This window comes from Natator depressus, chromosome 2, assembly GCF_965152275.1.
Source record: "Natator depressus isolate rNatDep1 chromosome 2, rNatDep2.hap1, whole genome shotgun sequence".
Classification (NCBI taxonomy): Eukaryota; Metazoa; Chordata; order Testudines; family Cheloniidae; genus Natator; species Natator depressus.
Window position 1 is genome coordinate 57,104,389 of NC_134235.1, and position 20,492 is coordinate 57,124,880.

General features: G+C 39.2%; 1 protein-coding gene across 10 annotated transcripts in view; it reads left to right on the top strand.

The window, feature by feature from the left end:
- The window catches only part of EYA1 (EYA transcriptional coactivator and phosphatase 1), a 225,684-nt gene that overhangs the window by 181,356 nt on the left and 23,836 nt on the right, over positions 1–20,492 (top strand). For all 10 annotated transcript variants that reach the window (XM_074944239.1, XM_074944242.1, XM_074944241.1 and 7 more), the window contains 3 exons: positions 19,648–19,706; positions 19,911–20,071; positions 20,321–20,435. In XM_074944239.1, the coding sequence (XP_074800340.1) occupies positions 19,648–19,706; positions 19,911–20,071; positions 20,321–20,435 (335 nt within the window). The remainder of the gene's footprint in view (positions 1–19,647; positions 19,707–19,910; positions 20,072–20,320; positions 20,436–20,492) is intronic.

A 20,492-nucleotide genomic window follows, 5' to 3' on the forward strand; every position in this document is an offset into this window, starting at 1 on the left:
ACCCAAAGGTATATTATGAAACCTGCCTCCAGCCTCAATGTGGAGGAAGGTATGCACAGCCTCTTACCCCTCCCCGCCCCCAAATTATGAATTGTACAAACGGCGTTATATTATAAACAAGAAATAAGTTTATTAACTATCAAAGGTGAATTTTAAGTGAATATAAGAGATAACAGACAGGACAAAGCAAATTACTAATCAAATAAAGCAAAATACACAAGCTAGGCTCAGTATACTTAAGAAACAGGTTACAAAATGCAATTTCTTACCCTAAATGTTATTTTAAGCAGGTTGCAAAATTTCTGTAGCTTACAGTTCCAGTTATATGCCTTTTCAGACTGGACCCCTGTCTCAGTCTGGACTCCCCCTTGCCTTCCCTTCAGGTGTTTTTAGCAGTCTTTCTTCTTGGGCAACCAGGCCATGGAAAGGAGTCCTGTTTGCCTCCCTCCCCACCCTTAAATAAGATTTACATAAGGCGGGAATCCTTTGTTTCCCAAACTTGACTCCCCTTCCCTTTTAGGGGAAAGCTACAAGAAGTCCAAGATAATGTTTAGTATCAGGTGACAAGACCACCTGACCTAGTAGTGTCTCAGTTACCTCCCAGGACGCCTCCCAGGAGGGGAGAGACTAGTATCTTCACAGTCTTGTTGTTCCTTCCTAATGGTTCATCAAATCTGTTGGCCTGTCATCTGGTGGGTGTCTTCCCAATATACACCTAGTTGTAATTGTTATAGTCCATATTCCTAACTTTAGGTACAGAAATGATACATGCATACAAATTGGATAATCACATTCAGTAAATCATAACCTTTCCAATGATATCTTCCATGAGCCATCTTCCATAAAGTCAGGTTTCAGAGTAGCAGCCTTGTTAGTCTATATCCTCAAAAAGAACAGGAGTACTTGTGGCACCTTAGAGACTAACAAATTTATTAGAGCATAAGCTTTCATGGGCTACAGCCTACTTCATCGGATGCATAGAATGGAACATATAGTAAGAAGAAATATATATACATACAGATAAGTTGGAAGTTGCCATACAAACTGTGAGAGGCTAATTAGTTAAGATGAGCTACTATCAGCAGGAGAAAAAACTTTTGTAGTGTATCTCAGTTATGTCATATCCCTATCATAAGCATAATTTGGAGAATATGGAGTGTAATGTCACACCACCAGTTGCAAAAAGGGTAGAAAAGCCAGGTCCCTCAAAAAGGTTTAGCCTAGATCTACTCCATTCCAAACTGGACTGTTTCGTCATCTCAGAGGTGCAGGAGAAATCCAAATCAAACAGAAGCACTTCAAAGGACAAGGACCCAAAAAATTACAATCTATTTGAGAAGAAATCCTACTCCTCCACCTCCTTTCAACCAGGAGAAATTTGCCCTGACATCTTCACAACTAATAGAGTTTATAGGAGTTTGCAAGAGGCAAACTGCCAGACCCGTTTGTCCAGATATGTCTTTTTGACCTTGAATAGAGTGACACCCTTCCTATCAAAGCTCCCAAGTGAGAACAAGAAAGAGCTCAAACATATAAATAACAAAAGCCAATTAGTGTCCAAGCTGGCTTTATAGACCATAATGAATGTTTCTGAGACCACAGCCAGATCTATGGTCATTAAAGAGACTATGCACAGAACAACATGGCTTCAAGCATTGGGGATTCCCAGGGAAGTACAAACCACAACTGAAGACATGGAATTATTCATTGAGCCAGTGGTGCTTTTTATTCCTTAAAGATTCCTTAGCAGTGTGCATTTCCTGGGAATCAACCGTCCTGCCCCATTCTGCAATCCACACTGTGCTTAGCCCCAGACATCTTATCACACCAGACAGCCTGATTTGTCATGCCAAGAAAATAACTAGGTATAACTGGAGTTGCTAGTCTTCTTCCTTTCAGCAATGTACCTTTCCTTCACAGCACCCCAGGAAATTGACAGAACTATCAGGATCCACTCAATGTGCAGTGGCAGTCAAAAAAGTGAACAGAATGTAGGGAATCATTAAGAAAGGGACAGATAATAGGACAGAAAATATCATGTTGCCTCTATATAAATCCATGGTATGCCCACGTCTTGAATACTGTGTGCAGATGTGGTTGTCCCATCTCAAAAAAGATATACTGGAATTGGAACAGGTTCAGAAAAGGGCAATAAAACTTATTAAGGGCATGGAACTGCTTCCATATGAGGAGAGATTAATAAGACTGGGACTTTTCAGCTTGGAAAAGAGACGGCTAAGGGGAGATATGATTGAAGTCTATAAAATCATGACTGGTGTGGAGAAAGTGAATAAGGAAGTGTTGTTTACTACTTCTCATAACACAAGAACTAGGGGGCACGAAATGAAATTAATAGCAGGTTTAAAACAAATAAAAGGAAGTATTTCTTCACACAACACACAGTCAACCTGTGGAACTCCTTGCCAGAGGATATTGTGAAGGCCAAGACCATAACAGGGTTCAAAAAAGAACTAGATAAATTCATAGAGGATAGGTCCGTCAATGGCTATTAGCCAGGATGGGCAGGTATGGTGTCCCTAGCCGCTGTTTGCCAGAAGCTGGGAATGAGTGACAGGGGATGGATCACTTGATGATTACCTGTTCTGTTCATTCCTTCTGGGGCACCTGGCTCTGGCCACTGTCAGAAGACAGGATACTGGACTAGATGGACCTTTGGTCTGACCCAGTAGGGCCTTTCTTATGATCCACAACAAAGCCAGTCCAAAGAGCAAGATCTTTGAAAGCTGCCTTATACCATTCCATCAGATGTGGTCTGTCATAGTATCAGACAGATGGGTGCTAGAGGTTATCGCCCATGACTACCCCATCCAATTCCATGTTTTTCCTTCCACCCACCCCATTTCACATCAGTCTTCTCATGAGAGCTGCTTAGAAGCAGAAGTGGCCACCTTGCTTAGGAATCGTAGTGGACGTGCCATCAGAATTCAGGGGACATGGCTTTTACTCCTAGTATTCCTCATTCACAAGAAGAAAGGGGGTCTTCATCTTATCCTAGGCCTGAAGACACTGAACAAACACGTGCCCCACCTCAGATTCAGGATGGTATTGCTTGCCTCCATCATTTCATCTCTCCAAGCTGAAGACTGGTTCGTGACTTTCAGCTTGCAGGATGCATACTTCTATATAGGTATCCACCCTTCCCACAGGAAGTACCTGCTTCACAGTAGAGTCCAACTTTACCAGTACAAGGGACTGCCATTTGAACTCTCCATGTTAGTAAGAGTATTCACAAAATGCACATTTGAGGAAACAGAGAATTCATAACTACCTGTACCCGGATGACCGGCTGATCAGAGGCAGGTCCCAGCAAGAGACCACAATAGCCATAGATTAAGTATTCCCTCTTCACCCAACTTGGACTTCTTTTGGACTAAAAAAAAATCATTTCTCACCATCACAGACAACAAAGTTCATAGGAACCCTGATTGATTCTTGATTGGCAAGAGCCTACCTCCTGGAAGGCAGATTTTTATCTCTCCAGTCAGTGTCAAATAACCTGCAATTGAATTCAGTGATGCATACATGTCTGGGAATAGTGAGCAATGGCAGTGTGTACGTACGTGATTCCTTTGCCAGACTTCACCTGCAACCCTTAAATCTATGGCGTAGGTTGGTGTATTTCCTGTCCAAACACTGCAAGAGTCACTGTCCCAACCCATGTCCTATGAGAACTTACTTGGTGGTTGTACCCAAGCAATCAAGGGTTCCTTTCTCTGCCCCCCTTCCTGACAACACTTGTCATGGACGCCTCAGTGCCAGTTTAGGGTGCCCACCTAAGCCATCTGCAGATAAAAGGGACCTTGTTCCAGGACAATTTGAAATTATATATGAACATCCTAGAGCTCAGGGCCATCTGGCTGGCTTCTATAGCGTTCCCTCCCTGTTCCGCAGAACTTTGTGGAAGATCAAGTGCAGATCTTGAAGGACAATACATCCATGATGCTCTATGTGAACAAACAAGGAGGCGTTCAGTAATGCCCTCTCTGACAGGAAGTCATGAGGTTGTAGATTTGGTGTCATCACTGTGGAGTAACCCTATTGACGCTTCACTTTCCAGGAGCCAGCAATAGATCTGATCACCACAGAGAACAGTGCCAATTGTCTGGACTTCTCCCTCACAGGGGGCATGAGAAAAGCCACAAGAATGATTAAAGGATTAGAAAACTTGCCTTAGTGATAGACTCAAATGGTACAATCTACACAGGGATTAAATAAACCTCTGGCTGGCCCAGCTCAGCTGTTTTGGGCTCATGGGGACTTGGGGTCCAGGTGGAAAAATTGCTGTGCAAGGGTGGAAGGTCTCAGAGCTCAGGCTCCAGATCACGCCCAACTGTCTACACAGTAATTTTCAGACCCATGAGTGTGAGCCCGAGTCAGATGACCCAGGTCAGCCATGGCTGTGCTGCCGGTCTTTTATCTCTGTGTAAACATACCCAAAGAGCTCAATCTGTGTAGCTTAACAAAGAGAAGGTTAAGGGATGAATTGATTACAGTTTATAAATATCTACGTGGGGAACAGAGAAAGGTACAACACAATCCAATGGCTGGAAGTTGAAGCTCGACAAACTGAGATGAAATGAGGCATAAATTGTTAAGTGAAAGTAATTCAACATTGGAACTATTTATCGGGGCTGTGGTGAATTCTCCATCACTGACAGTGTTTAAATCAAGATTGGATGTTTTTCTTAAAGATCTGCTCTAAGAATTATTTTGGGGAAGTTATGTGGCCTGTGTTATACAGGAAGTCAGACTAGATGATCATAATGGTCCCTTCTGGCCTTGGAATCTATGAATGAATCTGTGAATCGGTTGCTGTCACCCTTTTAACATGTTTTTTTTGTTTGGTTTTTAAAGCCAAATTTCAAACATTCCCAATGCACATCTGGCATCCTGAGGGCCACATTGTAGTTTGGACTGAAGTACCCAATTGTGACAAATGTACAGAAATTCATTAATTTGGAAATAAATACACTGTTTTAAAAAAAAAACAAACTTGTGGTGTTTCTTTTGCAGGAAGTATGTCCAAATTTTACTTCCAAGGGGACAAAATTAAGATGTGCCTTCCACACATTTTCTTTGAAAAGTGCAAGAGGAGTGCTCTAACTCAGACTTCCCAAAATGTGTTTAAGTTCCAGGGTCTCAAGAGGTTTCTACTGTTTCCGTGTGGTCACATTAAAGCCTCTACCTGAATTTCATCCAGTTCAATGGTCTGACAAAACATTAAAAGAAAGAAAAAAACTGATTCCCTTGATGTTTTAGAGTCTCACTTTATATTCTAGGTTTTAAAGTATAATTTTGCTCCAGATAATTTTCTGTTTTCATTTTAAAAGTTTCTCTATTTCCTTCCTTAAATGAAATGAAGGAGGCTAACAAATCTGCTGGGTTATTTTGAAGTGAGCTGAAAGTATCTCAATGTGCGGTTTGAAACATTAGTGTCTAAGCTGTATTTTTAAGAACAGGTTAGAGAAGAAGTAAGAAGAGAGACTCTTGATGAAGTGTTTGTTTATGTATTTAAGCTTCTTGTATAGTTAAAACAGTACAGATTTGAGACAGATTTTTCCTCAGTGCAGTGCTAAACAGTACATTGACAACTATGCACATATAAAAGATTTCAACTATTAAATACTCGTGACATCAAAATACTGACCCCCTGACATCAACACTAAACTCAGCTGAAACTTTATTGCCACGAGAGAGGAGAAATCAGGTAAATCTAAACACAAGCTCCTTACAGAACTCTAGAAAAGACCATTTCAGCCAGTCTAGGGTCTCTTCTTTTTTCCCCATTCATCTGTGTAACTCCCATTGCTAGTAAGAACAAATGCATAAGGACAGAATAGCCCCTTAGCCTCTATACAGCATGGAACATACATATATTGGTCCAGTAGTATTGTATATTTAAAGAATATTTGATTACAGCATTTCCAAATATTTTTAATTGTGGTAAGTACTGAGAGAGGATTCCACTGGAATGAAAACATAGCTCTCATTGGCCCTTTTTCGTGTGTGTGTGTGTGTGTGTGTGTGTGTGTGTGTGAGAATAAGTATTGGGTCCCAGTACAGCTGTATTTACACATGCAGAACTTCCATTGATTGTAACAGGGGTTACACTCATTTGACAGCATGATTAGAGGAGATTTAAGCTGTAACCACCTACAACAGAAGCCAACAAGCTGCACAAAAAGGACAAGACAGTAAAGGCATTCGCCTGATTTTGTTTTATAAAAATGGGTTTTCTAATTCCATTGTACTCTACAAGAACAATAATATTTTTTTAAAATCCCTATATCATCTGGCTCCTGCATTGTCAAGGTATATTGAGTAATGAGATTATTGACTTTGTCTGAGTCTAAATCTACAGTATTTTGGTATCAAAGTGACCATTTGGTAACAAAAGGATCCTAAGATCCTACCATCATAAAGCACAACAGGAGAGGAAGATATGTTTTTGAAACTATAAAACTGTGTATTTTGTAGCAGTTAATCCCAATTCGAAATAAAATGGGCTTGTAGCACAAGCAAATATACAAAAATATTGAGAGTATAAATTGATACTAAGGGATTTTTTTTAGTTTATTATCAAAACTAGCATTTGGCAACAATACCAGTGTTTTATTTTAGATATTGGGAAAGCATCTGAAAGTTAACATTCAACATTTTTTTCTTAGGCTGTTTGGTCTGATTCATTCTGATCTTTTAAAAATAATTTTAAAAGACAAATTATTTTGAACACTTTTACCAGCCACAGAAATGTTAATTAATTTACTCAAAGACAGTTAATAAAAAGCCTGCAAAGGAGACTGTTTAATATTTACTAACGTAAATCCTCAAATAGAAGCGTTAAAATAAGTGATTCAAGGAAAAGATAAAAGGTTTCCTGGGTTGACTATTATTCCAGTGGTCTGGCTTCAGCTTTGCAGTAAAGGCAATAATTTTTATGGGAATGTGGTTATTCACAGCAAGACTACAGTTGGTGTCAGTGTGAAAAATTCTTCTTTAGGAGAGTGTCTCAGCAGGAATAACAGATCTAAAAGAAAGGCAAAAGAAATTACAGAGAACACTGGTGCAAGTGACAAATTATGTTTACAAATTGATGGGCAAACCCATCGGAGAGGAAGAAATGGGGACAGCAGTAAATCAGAGATTTGTTCCTAGGAGTATGCGATCTGCCTAAGCTTTCACAAATTACTTATATTCTGAGTTACGATCGTTTTTTTGTTCTTGTTTTGGTTTTGGTGGTGGTGGGTGTTGTAAAGTGAGTAAGGCTTTTAGACTGTGGAGCTAGATTTTGATCTCAGTTGTGTTGGTGCAAAATATGGAGTAACTCTATTGAAGTCAATAAAGTTACTCCAGATTTACACCAGTGCACCTGAGATCAGAATCTGGCCCACTAAGTCAAATACTGCTCTGATTTACCTCTGTACAAACCAGCTATAGTCCATGACGTTGCAGAAGTCTGAAATAGGGCAGAATTTGACCCTTTTAAATGTTTTTTTTAAAGTTACCTCATTACATGTTCTCTAAACTGCTTAATATATTTGTAATTTTTTAATGAAAAGGACACTGTTTAAGTAGTAGAAGCCTGATTCTTAGCTTACTCTACAGTACACTAAAATTGTTTTAATTTGGTGAATGTTATCCAACATGATAATATATTGCACTTATGTGGCACACATATCTAAAAATTTCAAAGTGCTGTATAAACAATTAGTGCTGTATAAACAAAGTGCTGTATAAACAATCACACCTCTGTAAGGTTGGTGTTATCTCCTGTTTTCAGGAGAAATGGAGGCACTTAGAAGTTAAGTGATTTGTCTGAGATTGCACAGCAGTCTGTGGCAGAGCCAAACGGAGAATTTAAGTCTTATGGTTTCCAGTCACTCATTTGACTCTAAAGAAAGCAAAAAAAAAAAAAAAAACACCCCACCAAAACCAATAATACTTTCTCTTTGTGAGGCAGCCATGTGCTGGATTCTCTTTTTTTCTTGTGTCTCTGTAAAAAAAACATTAAACTTGCAGATTTCTCCCAGAGCTTTAAAAATGCCCACGTAGCATGATGGGGTGAACGTGTGCTTCATATTTCCTTTGCTATGATGAGATCACTAAAGCGGCTACATTAACAGAGACGTAAATCAACAGAGTTGTGTCAATTTCAAGAAAAAATTATAATTGCAGGAAAAAAATGTTTGTCAAATTGGAAAGGACAATCTTGGTAGTCAGTGGACATTGACTACTCTTAAAGCAAATATCAAGATTTGTTGGTCCGAGAATTAAATACTGACTGAGATGAGGCCACATTCAGTATTTTTCTCATAGATCAATGAGCCTGATATTCTCTGAAGCCAGAAGGCAACATAAACATTCTTACATATATTCTAAATGTCGTACTTCAAAATGTCTGGAAATTGCCCCATTATTGCTCCAGATACTAAAAAGATTTTTTGTTTGAAAATGACTTTCAAAAAAGGAAATACAGATAAAACTGTTGACCTCTGATTATCATCTCAGAATGCAATCATTTGCACAGGTGATCTGATTGATAAAGCCTGGTAATATCAAAAGCTGAAGAGGTAAACAATCTGGCTCGTCATGTGCTTTCAGATTTTTGCTAAATGATCTCCATTTAGCCATGGACATGAGGCCATCAGCCATGGTCATGTTGCTGGGTCTGTCAGCAGTGTTTTACACTGTTGATCGTGAGATGTGGCTGACTTCCAGAGAGAACTGGCAGGAGTGGGTGAATAGAATGATCTACTTTGAAATGTATGCCTGTCTTTGGGCCACAATGCTGAATCCTGTCTCCCATCTAAGTCAACTTGTATGTAAAACTGCTGGAGGAGATTCTGGATTTTTAACATGGATTTTCAGACCCATCAGAAAGCAGATGGATGAAAGACAACTGGCTAAACTTAGTCCCTGAAAAAGACACAGGGAATGCTGATAGGAAAAGGAGGACGTATATGGCCAGACTGTAACTTCACTCTAAATTGTGTGAGGACATTTCCCCACCCAGTCCCCAGTCATCATAGATGGAGTCGGTGTCATTCTGGACTCTGCATTGCCCCAGAATTCGCATCAGTCGTCAAAAATGCCTTTTATCATTTTTCAGCTAAGCTTCAAATAATAGCTTACAGAGGCTACACCTCTTCCTGTCAAACAAGGACCCAGCCACAGTAAGTCAAGTGTTTAGCGTGTCCAGGCTTGATCGCTGCCAGATTCCCTATATGGAAATAATGGTGAATACCATGACAAAACTTCAGATAGCCCTACACGTCGTGGGCCACCTTTTGAATAACAAAGCCTTCTGAGAACACATCATCTCACTGTTCCCCATGCTGCAATAGGCCATCAGATCCTATTTAAGAACCTAATCCTCACCTTCCAGACACTCAACAATTCTGGTCATCATTGACACAGCTGAGATTAAGAACCGTAGGAGTAGGAGACCGTGCCTTCTCAGCAGCTGGCCCATTGTTGTGGAACTCCCTTTTGCTGAGTATCACAGTAACGATGGATCTCAGCATGTACAAACTGAGATACAAAACCCATCTGTCTGCAGTTGGTTTCCCTCAATAACAATCCAAGAACAGCTCAATTTCTCCTCCCTGAAGAAGAGGGAAGAAGGACGGAAAGGGAAATAGAAGGGACGAGAAATGGGGGAGGGAATCTCTCCTCATTGCATATACAAGGGAGTAGATGGATAATACAGTTTTCAAACTGCCTGTCTGCAAATGTAACCATTTGTTAGTGCCCAGATACTCAAGTGATGGGTGCATTAAAAATATCTTGACAGATAGGTGTAACATTAATATTTTGTACTTGTTTAGTATCTCAGGATCTCATGCACATCGTGAACATTGAATTAAGCTGCACAACCCCTTTGTGATATAGATAAATAAGCAATAAAACTAAAGTGTGCATTCATCAGGCAATATCTTAGCTGAAAGCCTTAACACATCTGACGTTGGCTGATGAATGCTCACCCTAGAACATGTTGTTGCACTTATATCTTATTGATGAAAAGATAGGAGAGGATAAGTCCATTAATTTGCTCAAGCAGAGAGTTCAACTGGGGTTAAGCAAAACGTTAGCCAGAAATGGACTAGATGAGTGTTTCTCAACCTTTTTGGTACCAAGGATTGGCTTGCTGCCTTCCTAAACTATCAGGGAGATCTCAGGGACTGTTGCCGGTCCACGGACCAATGGTTAAGAAACACTGGATTGGAGAAATCAGGGATTGGCTTCTGTTTGTTTCCTATTATGTGTCCTTCCATATTAGGTAGAGGAAGCAAAGGTTAAGTCTCCACCTACCTTTCCCTAGCAAATCAGCTGGAGGGAGTAGATTTTACACGCGCGCACACACACACCTTTCAGCTGGAGAAAGCAGGAGCCATTGGAGTAGTAGTTTAAAATACTATGTGTTAACCACCCTTTTGCCTCTTGCTCTTTCCAGATTATTAAGTGGGACTGTGGCAGTAATGGGCATAAAAGGAGTAGCCACCCGCCCCCCTCAGCTAATTGACATTAGCAAACCTTCCAAAAAATAGCTACCATTCCTGCTCCACTCAGCTCAGCAGCAGCATCTCCTTTGATACCCAGCTACTGCTGCTGAGAAGGGTAATTGGGGTCAACATCTGCCCTGTGTCATCTGGAGAGCTAAAGAAAGGGGAGGAGGAGGAAAAAAGGAAAGGATTTTATGGAGAAGTTCATGCTGCTCAAAATGTGGCAGATTTAGATATGCTTAGTGATAGGTTGGTGAAAAGGTTTTTTAATCCCAATGTTTGTGTACATTAGGAGATAATTACATTGGAAGAAAGACTCATTAGCCAATTGGATTAGTTTTCATCCAGGACATGTTATAAGCAGAATAAATATCTGTCCTAGCAATGAGGAAAGTGAGGCATAGAGACAGGTTAAGTGATTTGCCGGAGGGGGCACACAGCTGAAACAGAACCAGTGTCTTCTGTGCTATTTAACCACTAGAATCCTTTCCTCTTCCAAGAAAGATATTTAATTTTCAAGCTTCTATAGAAAATACAGCAACTTCATTGTATTGCAAAGATTTGTAAGTGTAAAGTATCCAAACAATTCTGAGAATATAATGTCACTAAAAATTGTATGTGCTTAAAAATGTACCTTTGTTTTAGTTGGCTCTTATAGATTTGCCATGAAATAAATTTTGAAATATTAGCCATGTTCATCGCTTTTCTTCCTTTCTTTTAAATGTAGCAATTTTTTATTTCCCCCGACTTTCATTAGTCACAGATTTGATTTTTCAACAAAAGTGTATCCACATATAGCATGAATCATGCCATAAAGAAGGTATTTACAGTATGAAGTGCTGAGATTTTAAAGTAGGGTGAATCTGACACTTTAAACTTAATACTGTGCTTTCCAGGAAGGAAGAATCGTTTAAACAGATCCACTTGAGTGGTATTTTGTCAGTCATATAGCAGATTTGTCAGGAGAACTACACTTTTCCTAAAAGTATATTCTGTGTGAAATAACTAGTCAGTTTGGCAGACTTCTAGCAAAAATTTGGATTGCAATTCTAAAATATTTCCCACCTTCCCTATGTAATGACATACATTGGGGAAATGCAGAAAGAAAACAACTACATCAAATTCTAAACAATTATTAAATCATCTCACCACCTTCTAGATCCCAGTTTTGCAATATGATGAACAAATCTGGTATGGTGTGATGTACTCTCAGAATAAGAACCCTAATTCTAAAACTATAGTCTTTGAGGGAAGCTGAGGGCCTTTGGATTTTGTAACTGTACTTGTGGTTATTGTCGTTTGCTCCAGTACACTTACTGTGGTATACCAGGATGCTTTATATTTTCAGCCTCCCCTTTCAATATTAGAAAGATTTCAGTATATCGGGTATATTTTAAAAGTGGTAAAAATATATATATAAAACTAGAATTTCAATTCTGAAAATATCTACACCTACTCCAGTGTAGAGGTAAAAAAACTAGCAAAACAGGTAGACAGGATGAAATTGTCAGCAGTTTAACTTCGCGCACAGAACCCAGTGCCAGTATGTACACATATTCATACATGTAGCCCCATTAGATCAGATTCTGATATCAGTGGTGTTCTTCTGGATTTATATGAGCGTAACTGAATTGAAAATCTAGACTATTGATTTTTAGTGGGACTACTCCCATGGGTAAAGATTGCAGATGAGGCTCCTATTCATGTTGTGAATACTCTAATATGAATGGAACTGGTCATGTGAACAAGGAGACTAGGATTTGGTCATTCATATTAGAATCTCCTGGGGCTATCAGGAGTAATCAGTTATTTTTGTCAAGGTCCAGATTTCTTGGTCAAGGTCCAGACTCCAGAGAAAATACAAAATAATAACTAAATAAAAAGATTTTTCAGTCCATTCAAAAGCATCTGGCACTCTGGATTTGGCTCCCAGTCCGCCTATTGACTACTCCTGGGCTAGATCCTCAACTTGGGTAGGCTGTCATAGCTCAGTTGAAGTCGATGGCTCTATGATCATTTACACCTTGAGGATCTATCCCCCCATTTGTGTAAATAAGAATAAAATATTAGTGATTAATTAAAATTCACTAAAATACCATTTTAGTGTGTGTCACTTCAATCAGTGCACAAAATTGTGTTCTCATTTACACCCTGACAAGTGAGAACAAAACATGATCCAGTGTGATTCCTGACAGGGATTGGAGGGGTTAGACTTGCAAAGTAGTAAAATGTTCCTTACATGCTGCTGGGGAAAAATCAGCTCACTAAATAATTTCAGTTTCCAGCCCTTGGGGTTTGAAATACAATTTTCAATCCCTTGGTGTCTGTTTAGTCACTGATTTATTCCTTTGTCTAGACCTGTTACTTAATGGGCATTTAAGAATGCATTTTTATGTGAATATAAGCTGTATAGTTTCTTTCTATCAGTTAAGTAAAATGGGAGTATTTTAAAACTCGTCAAGGTCTGTTTTAATTCCTTGACTGTTCATCCACAAATTGTCAAATGGAATGAAGTGGATTTCAAGAGCTCTCTTTGTTTTTCATATCCTGTGCCTGACCTACAGGTAATCCGCACCTATTTTCTTCAGCACAGAATAATTGTGGTGGGAAAGCAGAGAAAATGGTAGGGTCACAAAGTGCAGACTAGACAGGGATGACAGGTTCTGCCAATTGAGTGCCAGTATTGTGAACCTGCGAACCGTAGTCCCTGCTTTTTCACATGGATTTATGTTGTATGTTAACAGGAATTCCATGATGATGGGTTAGGCAGTTCAGAGCAGCACTTTAGCTTTTATTACCTCTGATTGAAAGCTAATGCAGGTTTTTGTTGTATATTTAGCAAGTACAGAAGAATAGCATTGTACAGAAGGTAAATATTTATTGCATTGGCAGATGTTTAATATTCTGTGTACAAATATAGATGTACTGAACTGTTTCTGTAAATGAGATGTTTCATGATCTTTATACCAAATGAGAAATCAAGTTTTTATATAAAATTTAACTACCAGAATTAACAAATGGCAAGATTTCTGCTATTATTTTTCTAAGTTTTAATCATAAAGAGCCATAGGAACACTATTTATTTTAAAGAGGAATCAGTAGGTTTGTAAACACATACCACACACATGAACCAGCTCTAGTACTGTACACACATCTGTCAGTCAAGCAGATGTCATCTTGTAAAGCACCCTGTACAATTCAAGTTTCCTAAAGGAGAACAGAGTTGCTTGGGCAGGTTTACAGGGTGATGTACATCTGGTGTGGCAGATATCCATGTAGAAAGGGCATACTTGTGATGTCTGGAACAGACACACTAGAAGATGGCGCTGACTCAAAACAAAAACCCCTAAGCACAATAGTCTAAACTTCAAGGATTTTTTTTTTTAGTTGAGGATTTTTATGTAGATCACGTTTATAAAGGATTGTGACTTTTAACTTCCTATGCCAGATCTGTTCTCACATGTACATGACCAAATTTCTCTACTGTTCAGTAGGGAGAATGAAGCAGTGGATATAATTGCGTAATGACAGATATGAGGTGAACAGAGAATCCCAAGGATCATTTCCTGTGAGTTGGCTAGCTTCCAGCTAGTCTCAATGGACACACTGATGTAAAGGCTAAATGAAAATAGCTTGCTCTGAAGGGATTTCCCCCCCACCCCTTTCTCATTTTACTTTGTAAAGCAAGGTATTGAAACAATTAGTTGACAGCATGGTGTTAGTTTTCTCACGGTAAATTAGGAAGATTAAGCAAACGTGGAAGTGCATTTTGGCTATAATCAGCAGATTTGGGGCTGTAATGCTTCTGCATCCTCTTGAGGATATGTTCATATCATTATTCATATTCTCCCTTTTCATAACGTGCAAACTTGTCCAAAGCCATCTTATACTTGCTTTTTATTCAAAGATTACAGTATTGCTGTGGCTTTTTGGTTTTTTTTAGTTTTGTAGCACAGAAATACAGAGGATCCGCATGCTAGTTATTACATCACTGCACTTGGCATGTACTACTGGCACAGATAAGATGAACCATTGCAATGGCCTTAATTTCTTTTTTATTAATTTTCCTAAAGTAAGTTGAATAATAAGGCATACTTTTATATAATTATGGCACAAGCATGCCCTAGGGGTGGTGAGTTGAGCAGAATAATGTAAATATTTGCAGACCATTTATGCCGTAACTTAAAATTTTGTGTATGAAGCTATGTTCAGATTCTAAGCTACTTTAAGGGGCTAGATCCAGAAGGAAATACCTATGCAGGCTGGGCAGGCTTTTAAGTGTTGTGAATGATGGGTCTGGGGAATTCACATTTCGCCACTGTGCAAGAGCAAAAAAGGGAGGGGGGGGGGGAAGGTTGCAATAGGGAGTTAGCAAACGCTTTGGGAATGGAGGAGAGAGAGGACTTGAGCTCTTTGTGCTTTGGAAGACTATGCTGGACTCCTCTATTCATCCCTTCTTTCTGGCTTTGCTGCATTTCATCTCACCTTTCTGATCTCATCCAAGGCCCATTTAAATCAATTGTCAGGCCCAAAATGCAGCTGCTAAAATGATATTTCTCGCTGCTGTTTTAAAATGGCTTCATTAGCCTGCCATCCCCTTCCACAGCAAGTTCAAGCTTCTTGTTCTCACCGTTATGGCTCTGCAAAGCCCTACCTGCCTGCTATCTGTACTCCAAAGAGCTAGCACAGTCCTCCCCCTTCCCATCGCTAACCCCTTTCTCCCAGGTCTCCCTCCTAGAAGCCTCTTTTGCATCCTTCTGCTTTGGCTTCATGCTTTCCTGCAGGCTCCTCGGTGTGCTGAGAATTCCCTCCCTCTCTGCCTTGAAATCCTCTTTAAAGCTCACTTCCTCCATGAAGCCTTTCAGTGGCCTTTCCCCAAAGATTTATAAAAACCAAGAACAAAACCTGCACTGCTTCCAGACTGTAGCTATGCAACATGGTTCGGAATTGAATTGTCCATTTAGGGTTGGCGGCTGACTTGATCTGTGCGTATAGAGCTGAGTATGCTGACAGTGCCCAATAAATGATAAGGTAGCAGCCTCCATGACTACGTAGCCAGTGTTTTCTCCTCATCAATAGAAGGTACACGTGCACCAAGGGTAAAATTTTCAAATGTGCATAAGTGACTTAGTAGCCTCAGTCCCATTTTCAAGTGTCTGAGTCACTTGGAAGCCTAAATTTCATTCAAAATCAATGAGATTTAAGCTGTTCAGTGCATAAGTCACTGAAAAATGGGACTCAGACTCCTAAATCACTTAGGTGCTTTTTAAAATTTGGGCCCCAGACAATACTGAATGCATTTTCCCTCCCAGTGATCATTCTTGCTCTGCAGAGTAACATCTCGGGTTGTATGATCAGAATCCCAAAACGGGATGCAAACATGTCACCACTTGCAGTCCCTGATGAAGATTTCCAACTGGATGTGCTCAAATTACAAGGTCAACACATTTCGGAGTAAAAAACAGCCTTTTTTCAGCATAATTCACCAGGTACTTTTCCTGCTTAGCGCGTTGACCCATCCTGCCCATCTCCAGTAGAATCTAGCACCTTTAATGCAGAAATGGTATCTGCTGATTCTAATATAACAAAATACATATATGAATAAGTGATATACATTTATTCTAAGTTCAGCATGAATACTGTGTTTCTGAAGGGACTTATACATTTTTCACAAAGTTGTAAACCTACATATGCTAAAGGCATGAGAGGGAGAATAAAAGCAATGCCTGGATATAATTTATCATATACTTTATTTACAGTATGAAAACTTTTAAACTTTATATGCGTGTGATTCAGTGGCCTGATACATCTATAAGAGAGGTACGGGAAAGACGTTATTCATAGCTTTTTTAAAACTTTTAAAAGGTGTGTTTATAAAAAGTTGTTTCCCTCTTCTGAGGACGCTTTTTTAGAAGTGCTTTAGGATTTTCTGAAAGTCTTTGTGTTTTCATTGAAAGAGACCTTTGCAAAAATGTACTGATAAAGAATGAAAATTCTCTCACTCTCAGTCACTCCATAAACTTCATTTAATCAAATCCCTATGAGATCTCTTTGGTAACCCATGGTTTTAAAATGTTAAGACCTGACATTTGTTGAGAATTATAGCTAACAAAGATACCAAACAAAGCTTCAAGTAGCTGCCTCTGCTTGGGGACAAAAAGCCCCAGACAAAGCAAGCAGGTGAAAACAAACACAGGATATTCCAGAAGAATAGGCAGACTAGATTAATTAACAGTCAAGAGATAATTGGCTTCTGCAAAAAGATTTCCTGCTAAATGAGTTAAAGAAAAGCATTTTTCCGTCTGGTGTCCAGGGCTTGAAATATTTACCCAACACCCACTAGCCCAAACTCTTAGTCAGCTAAACAGAGTGAAAAATAGCTGAGCCACCCTGTCTCAAACCATACTTAGCCCCAAAGCCATAGTCCAGCATTTAAAAGGAACAAAACTGTTGCATACTGTTTTTGACCTCTGTTTAACTGTAACATATTGTCAATTTTCTATTTAATCCTTTCTAAATTATAATTTGCCTCCCTTGCTTTTATTTTACCTTCTTTCCCATCCTGACTTCACCTTTTTCTTTTTATTTCCTATAACAGATCATAGAATATCTTTCTCTTCGTAGTTTTCCAGGTGTTTTCTTTTTCTTCTCATTCTCTACTTTGTGTTCTCTGCCTCTTCCAATATATTTTCTGTCTCTACTTTTCCCCCCCACTTATCTCTGCAAAATCAGTCAATCTCCTATTTTAATTTATCCTATCTGCTGTTGAGCTCAGGAGGGGAGGAGAAGATTACAGGGTCAAAGTCCTTTTTATCAACCCATCCAGGTGAGCAGGCAACTACCTCAATCCCAGCTGCTGGGAAAGGAGAAGGTGCTTGTGATGCCTACTAGGATGCTGTCCCTAGATCCTGTCTTTTGTATCCACCTCTGACAAGTGGGGGTCCTGTCTACTTTGTAGTTCCCTAGCCCCTAGGCCGTCTCTGGCTGTTAGCAAGGAACAAGGAGCATTCTTTCTTTCACTATTCCCATCTACTGTCCAAGAGTTTCCGGTGCCTGGGTGGGTTGGGAGGGTTCCACTACTCTACCCCTCCCGCAGCCTCTCCTGTGTGATGGGATGGGTCTCCACCGCTTCCTTTAGCTTGGTGGCCATTGCAAGTGGTGTGTCTCCTTCCCATAGTCTGTTTGAGCCTTCCTCTCCGGTGACAAGCTCCAGCTGCAATTCATTGCTCTCCCAGGCTTTGATAGAATGAAATTGACTGGATTCTTGTCCATTTCACTGCTGTAAACAGGTTTCTGAATAGCTGCATGGAAAACAGAAGATTCATGTGTCACTCTCCTGCAGCAGCTTGGAAAAATCCTTCTGAGCAGTAGAGGCACGAAAGCATGTTGTGTGTAGATTCAGAATGATGACACTGCATTAATTTACATCTGTAGCTCACATATGAATGATTATTGTCACACATATACAGACTAGAAACTTGTTTTTGAAATGAAAATTTAGATTCTACTGGAGTTGATGTCACATGGCCAAGAAATTTTCTGCTTGTATCAGCCAAGTTGATTTTCAAGCCTTTCTAGCATCAAATGTGTAGTTTTAGTTTTGGCTTTGACTGTGCGTCAAATCCATTGTATCTGCCAAAGCAGGCAATGCCTTGGATGATGGCTAAATCTGAGCAAATATAGTGCTGCCTCTCACATCATGGTTCATTTTTATTTCTCTTTTAGCTAAACTACTATTAAGTCAAATACAAAGGTGCAACAAAATTCTTGTCACTTTACAAATATATAGAATAGTTATAGAGTAAATATCATTTTTCTAAATAGCTTTAGAAATTTTCTAAACTGTGTCCTCAGATAGCAACCTATTTTTGTTTTGTTTTTGTTTTGTTTTACTTTAAAAAGTCACAGCCATCATGTGAGGCCAGATAGACTTTCTTTTCCTTTTTTCTTATCTGAGGTTGTTGACCTCAGGAGAGGAGGAGAAGGTTACAGGGTCAAAGTCTTTTCCTCCTTGGAGCTTGCTGCTTGCTGGGAGAAGACTGGCTGGAGAATAGATGTTTTAGAACAGGGGTTGAGGGTCATGATTTTAATTCTGTTAGGGAACAGCTGGTTTGAGTTTCTTTCCACTTCTATCTTCCCTCCATCCCTCACAAATCCATGGAGAGAGAAAAATTTGTTCAGAGGGAAGCAGTAACACAAAAATACACAATTCCAGTGTTTGAGCACATCAGATGTATCATCTTTGTTACGGGGCTTCATGTTAGGCGGGAAAAGAGAGCATTATTGAAATATTTGGGACATACTGTTTTATATACTGGATTCAGTTTGAATTACAATGCTATAGATTTGCTTATTTACCTGCCAAATGTCAAATTGTTAATAGTAATTCATGTTCCACTGCCTTTTAATGGCAAACAACACGTACTATATTACTTTGTAATTTACTGAGATAAAGCTAATTATAAATGTATTGTATTAAAGTTTATGTACAAGGGACTGAAGAAAGGTCATTTGACTTGGCTATTTCTGTTTAGATTTTTTTTCATCTTTGCATGCTGCTTTCATACACTAAGACCAAAGAGAAAGAGAGAAGCTCACAACTCTCAAATGAATGGCAAACTAGGAACAGATTTTTTTGTCTGCACTCCTCTGAAACATTGGCCTCGGGCTATGTTGGTGTGTGGCTCAACAGCAATCAGAGGTCATAATTTCATTGGCGGTTAGCATCGGGTTTAATTTTTCTAATATGTTACATTTACCAAAATGTCTGGTTTCAGTTATACTTATGCACTGACTCAATCAGCTTTGAGCAACATGATGTTTTAAGGTACCTGAAAGGGTACAAGAACATTTATGGAACACATACACTAATTGTTTTTAACCACTTTCCTTTCTAAATACAAAAATGTGTTTTCAGAAAGCCATATAATAGTAGTAGTAGTTAATGACAGTGCACTTTTTTCTATGAATGGAACATAAAAAATGGGTAAAATTGTTGATTTAACAAGACTGCCATCTACTGATTTACCCAATCAAAAAAAAGCCCCCGATGAGCAGATCTTTAAGCCTTTTGTTTTTTAATTTAGCCTAATAATAATTAATAAGGAAAAATCTGTCATCTTAGGAATGCGACCAGGTTCATATAGATGATGTGTCTTCAGATGACAACGGACAAGACTTAAGGTAAGTCAGAACCGACCAAGATAATATATTGGGTTTTGCGAGTTATTTTCCTGGAAAAATGGTAAAATACCATGAAACATATACTGGGCCAAGTTCTGCCTTCATTTATGCCTTTGAAACTCCATCAATGTCACTAGTATACCTGACCGTTAATTTTGGTTCATCATATTTTGTTAATCTGGGAGTTTTCTTCACTCTAAATAGCACCTATAACTTCGGAACAGACGGCTTTCCTGCAGCAGCCACCAGCGCTAATTTATGCCTAGCAACAGGTGTGCGTGGAGGAGTGGACTGGATGAGAAAATTGGCCTTCCGTTACAGACGCGTAAAAGAAATCTACAACACCTACAAAAATAATGTTGGAGGCAAGTGTCCATCATAAATATTACTCATCTGTTTCTGGAAAGACAAATGAGAAGTTATAAATAAAAAGGATTAACCTTGCCTTTGTTTGCTGATCCTTTTCAACATGATTCTGTTTACTTAGAGAACTGTTCAGTTTGTAGTCTCTACAGAAAACTGTTCTTACAACTAATGGAAGCAGAAGGAAGTAACAGAAAGGTATCTGAGTTTAAATACCGACACATTATTGAGTACCCTTTTCTACACCACAGGTCTTCTTGGTCCCGCAAAGAGAGAAGCTTGGTTGCAACTTAGAGCAGAAATTGAAGCTCTTACAGATTCTTGGTTAACACTTGCACTGAAAGCACTCACACTTATTCATTCTAGGTAAGTATATAAGAGTTATCATGGCAGCACAGAATATGCATGAAACCTAACAATGTG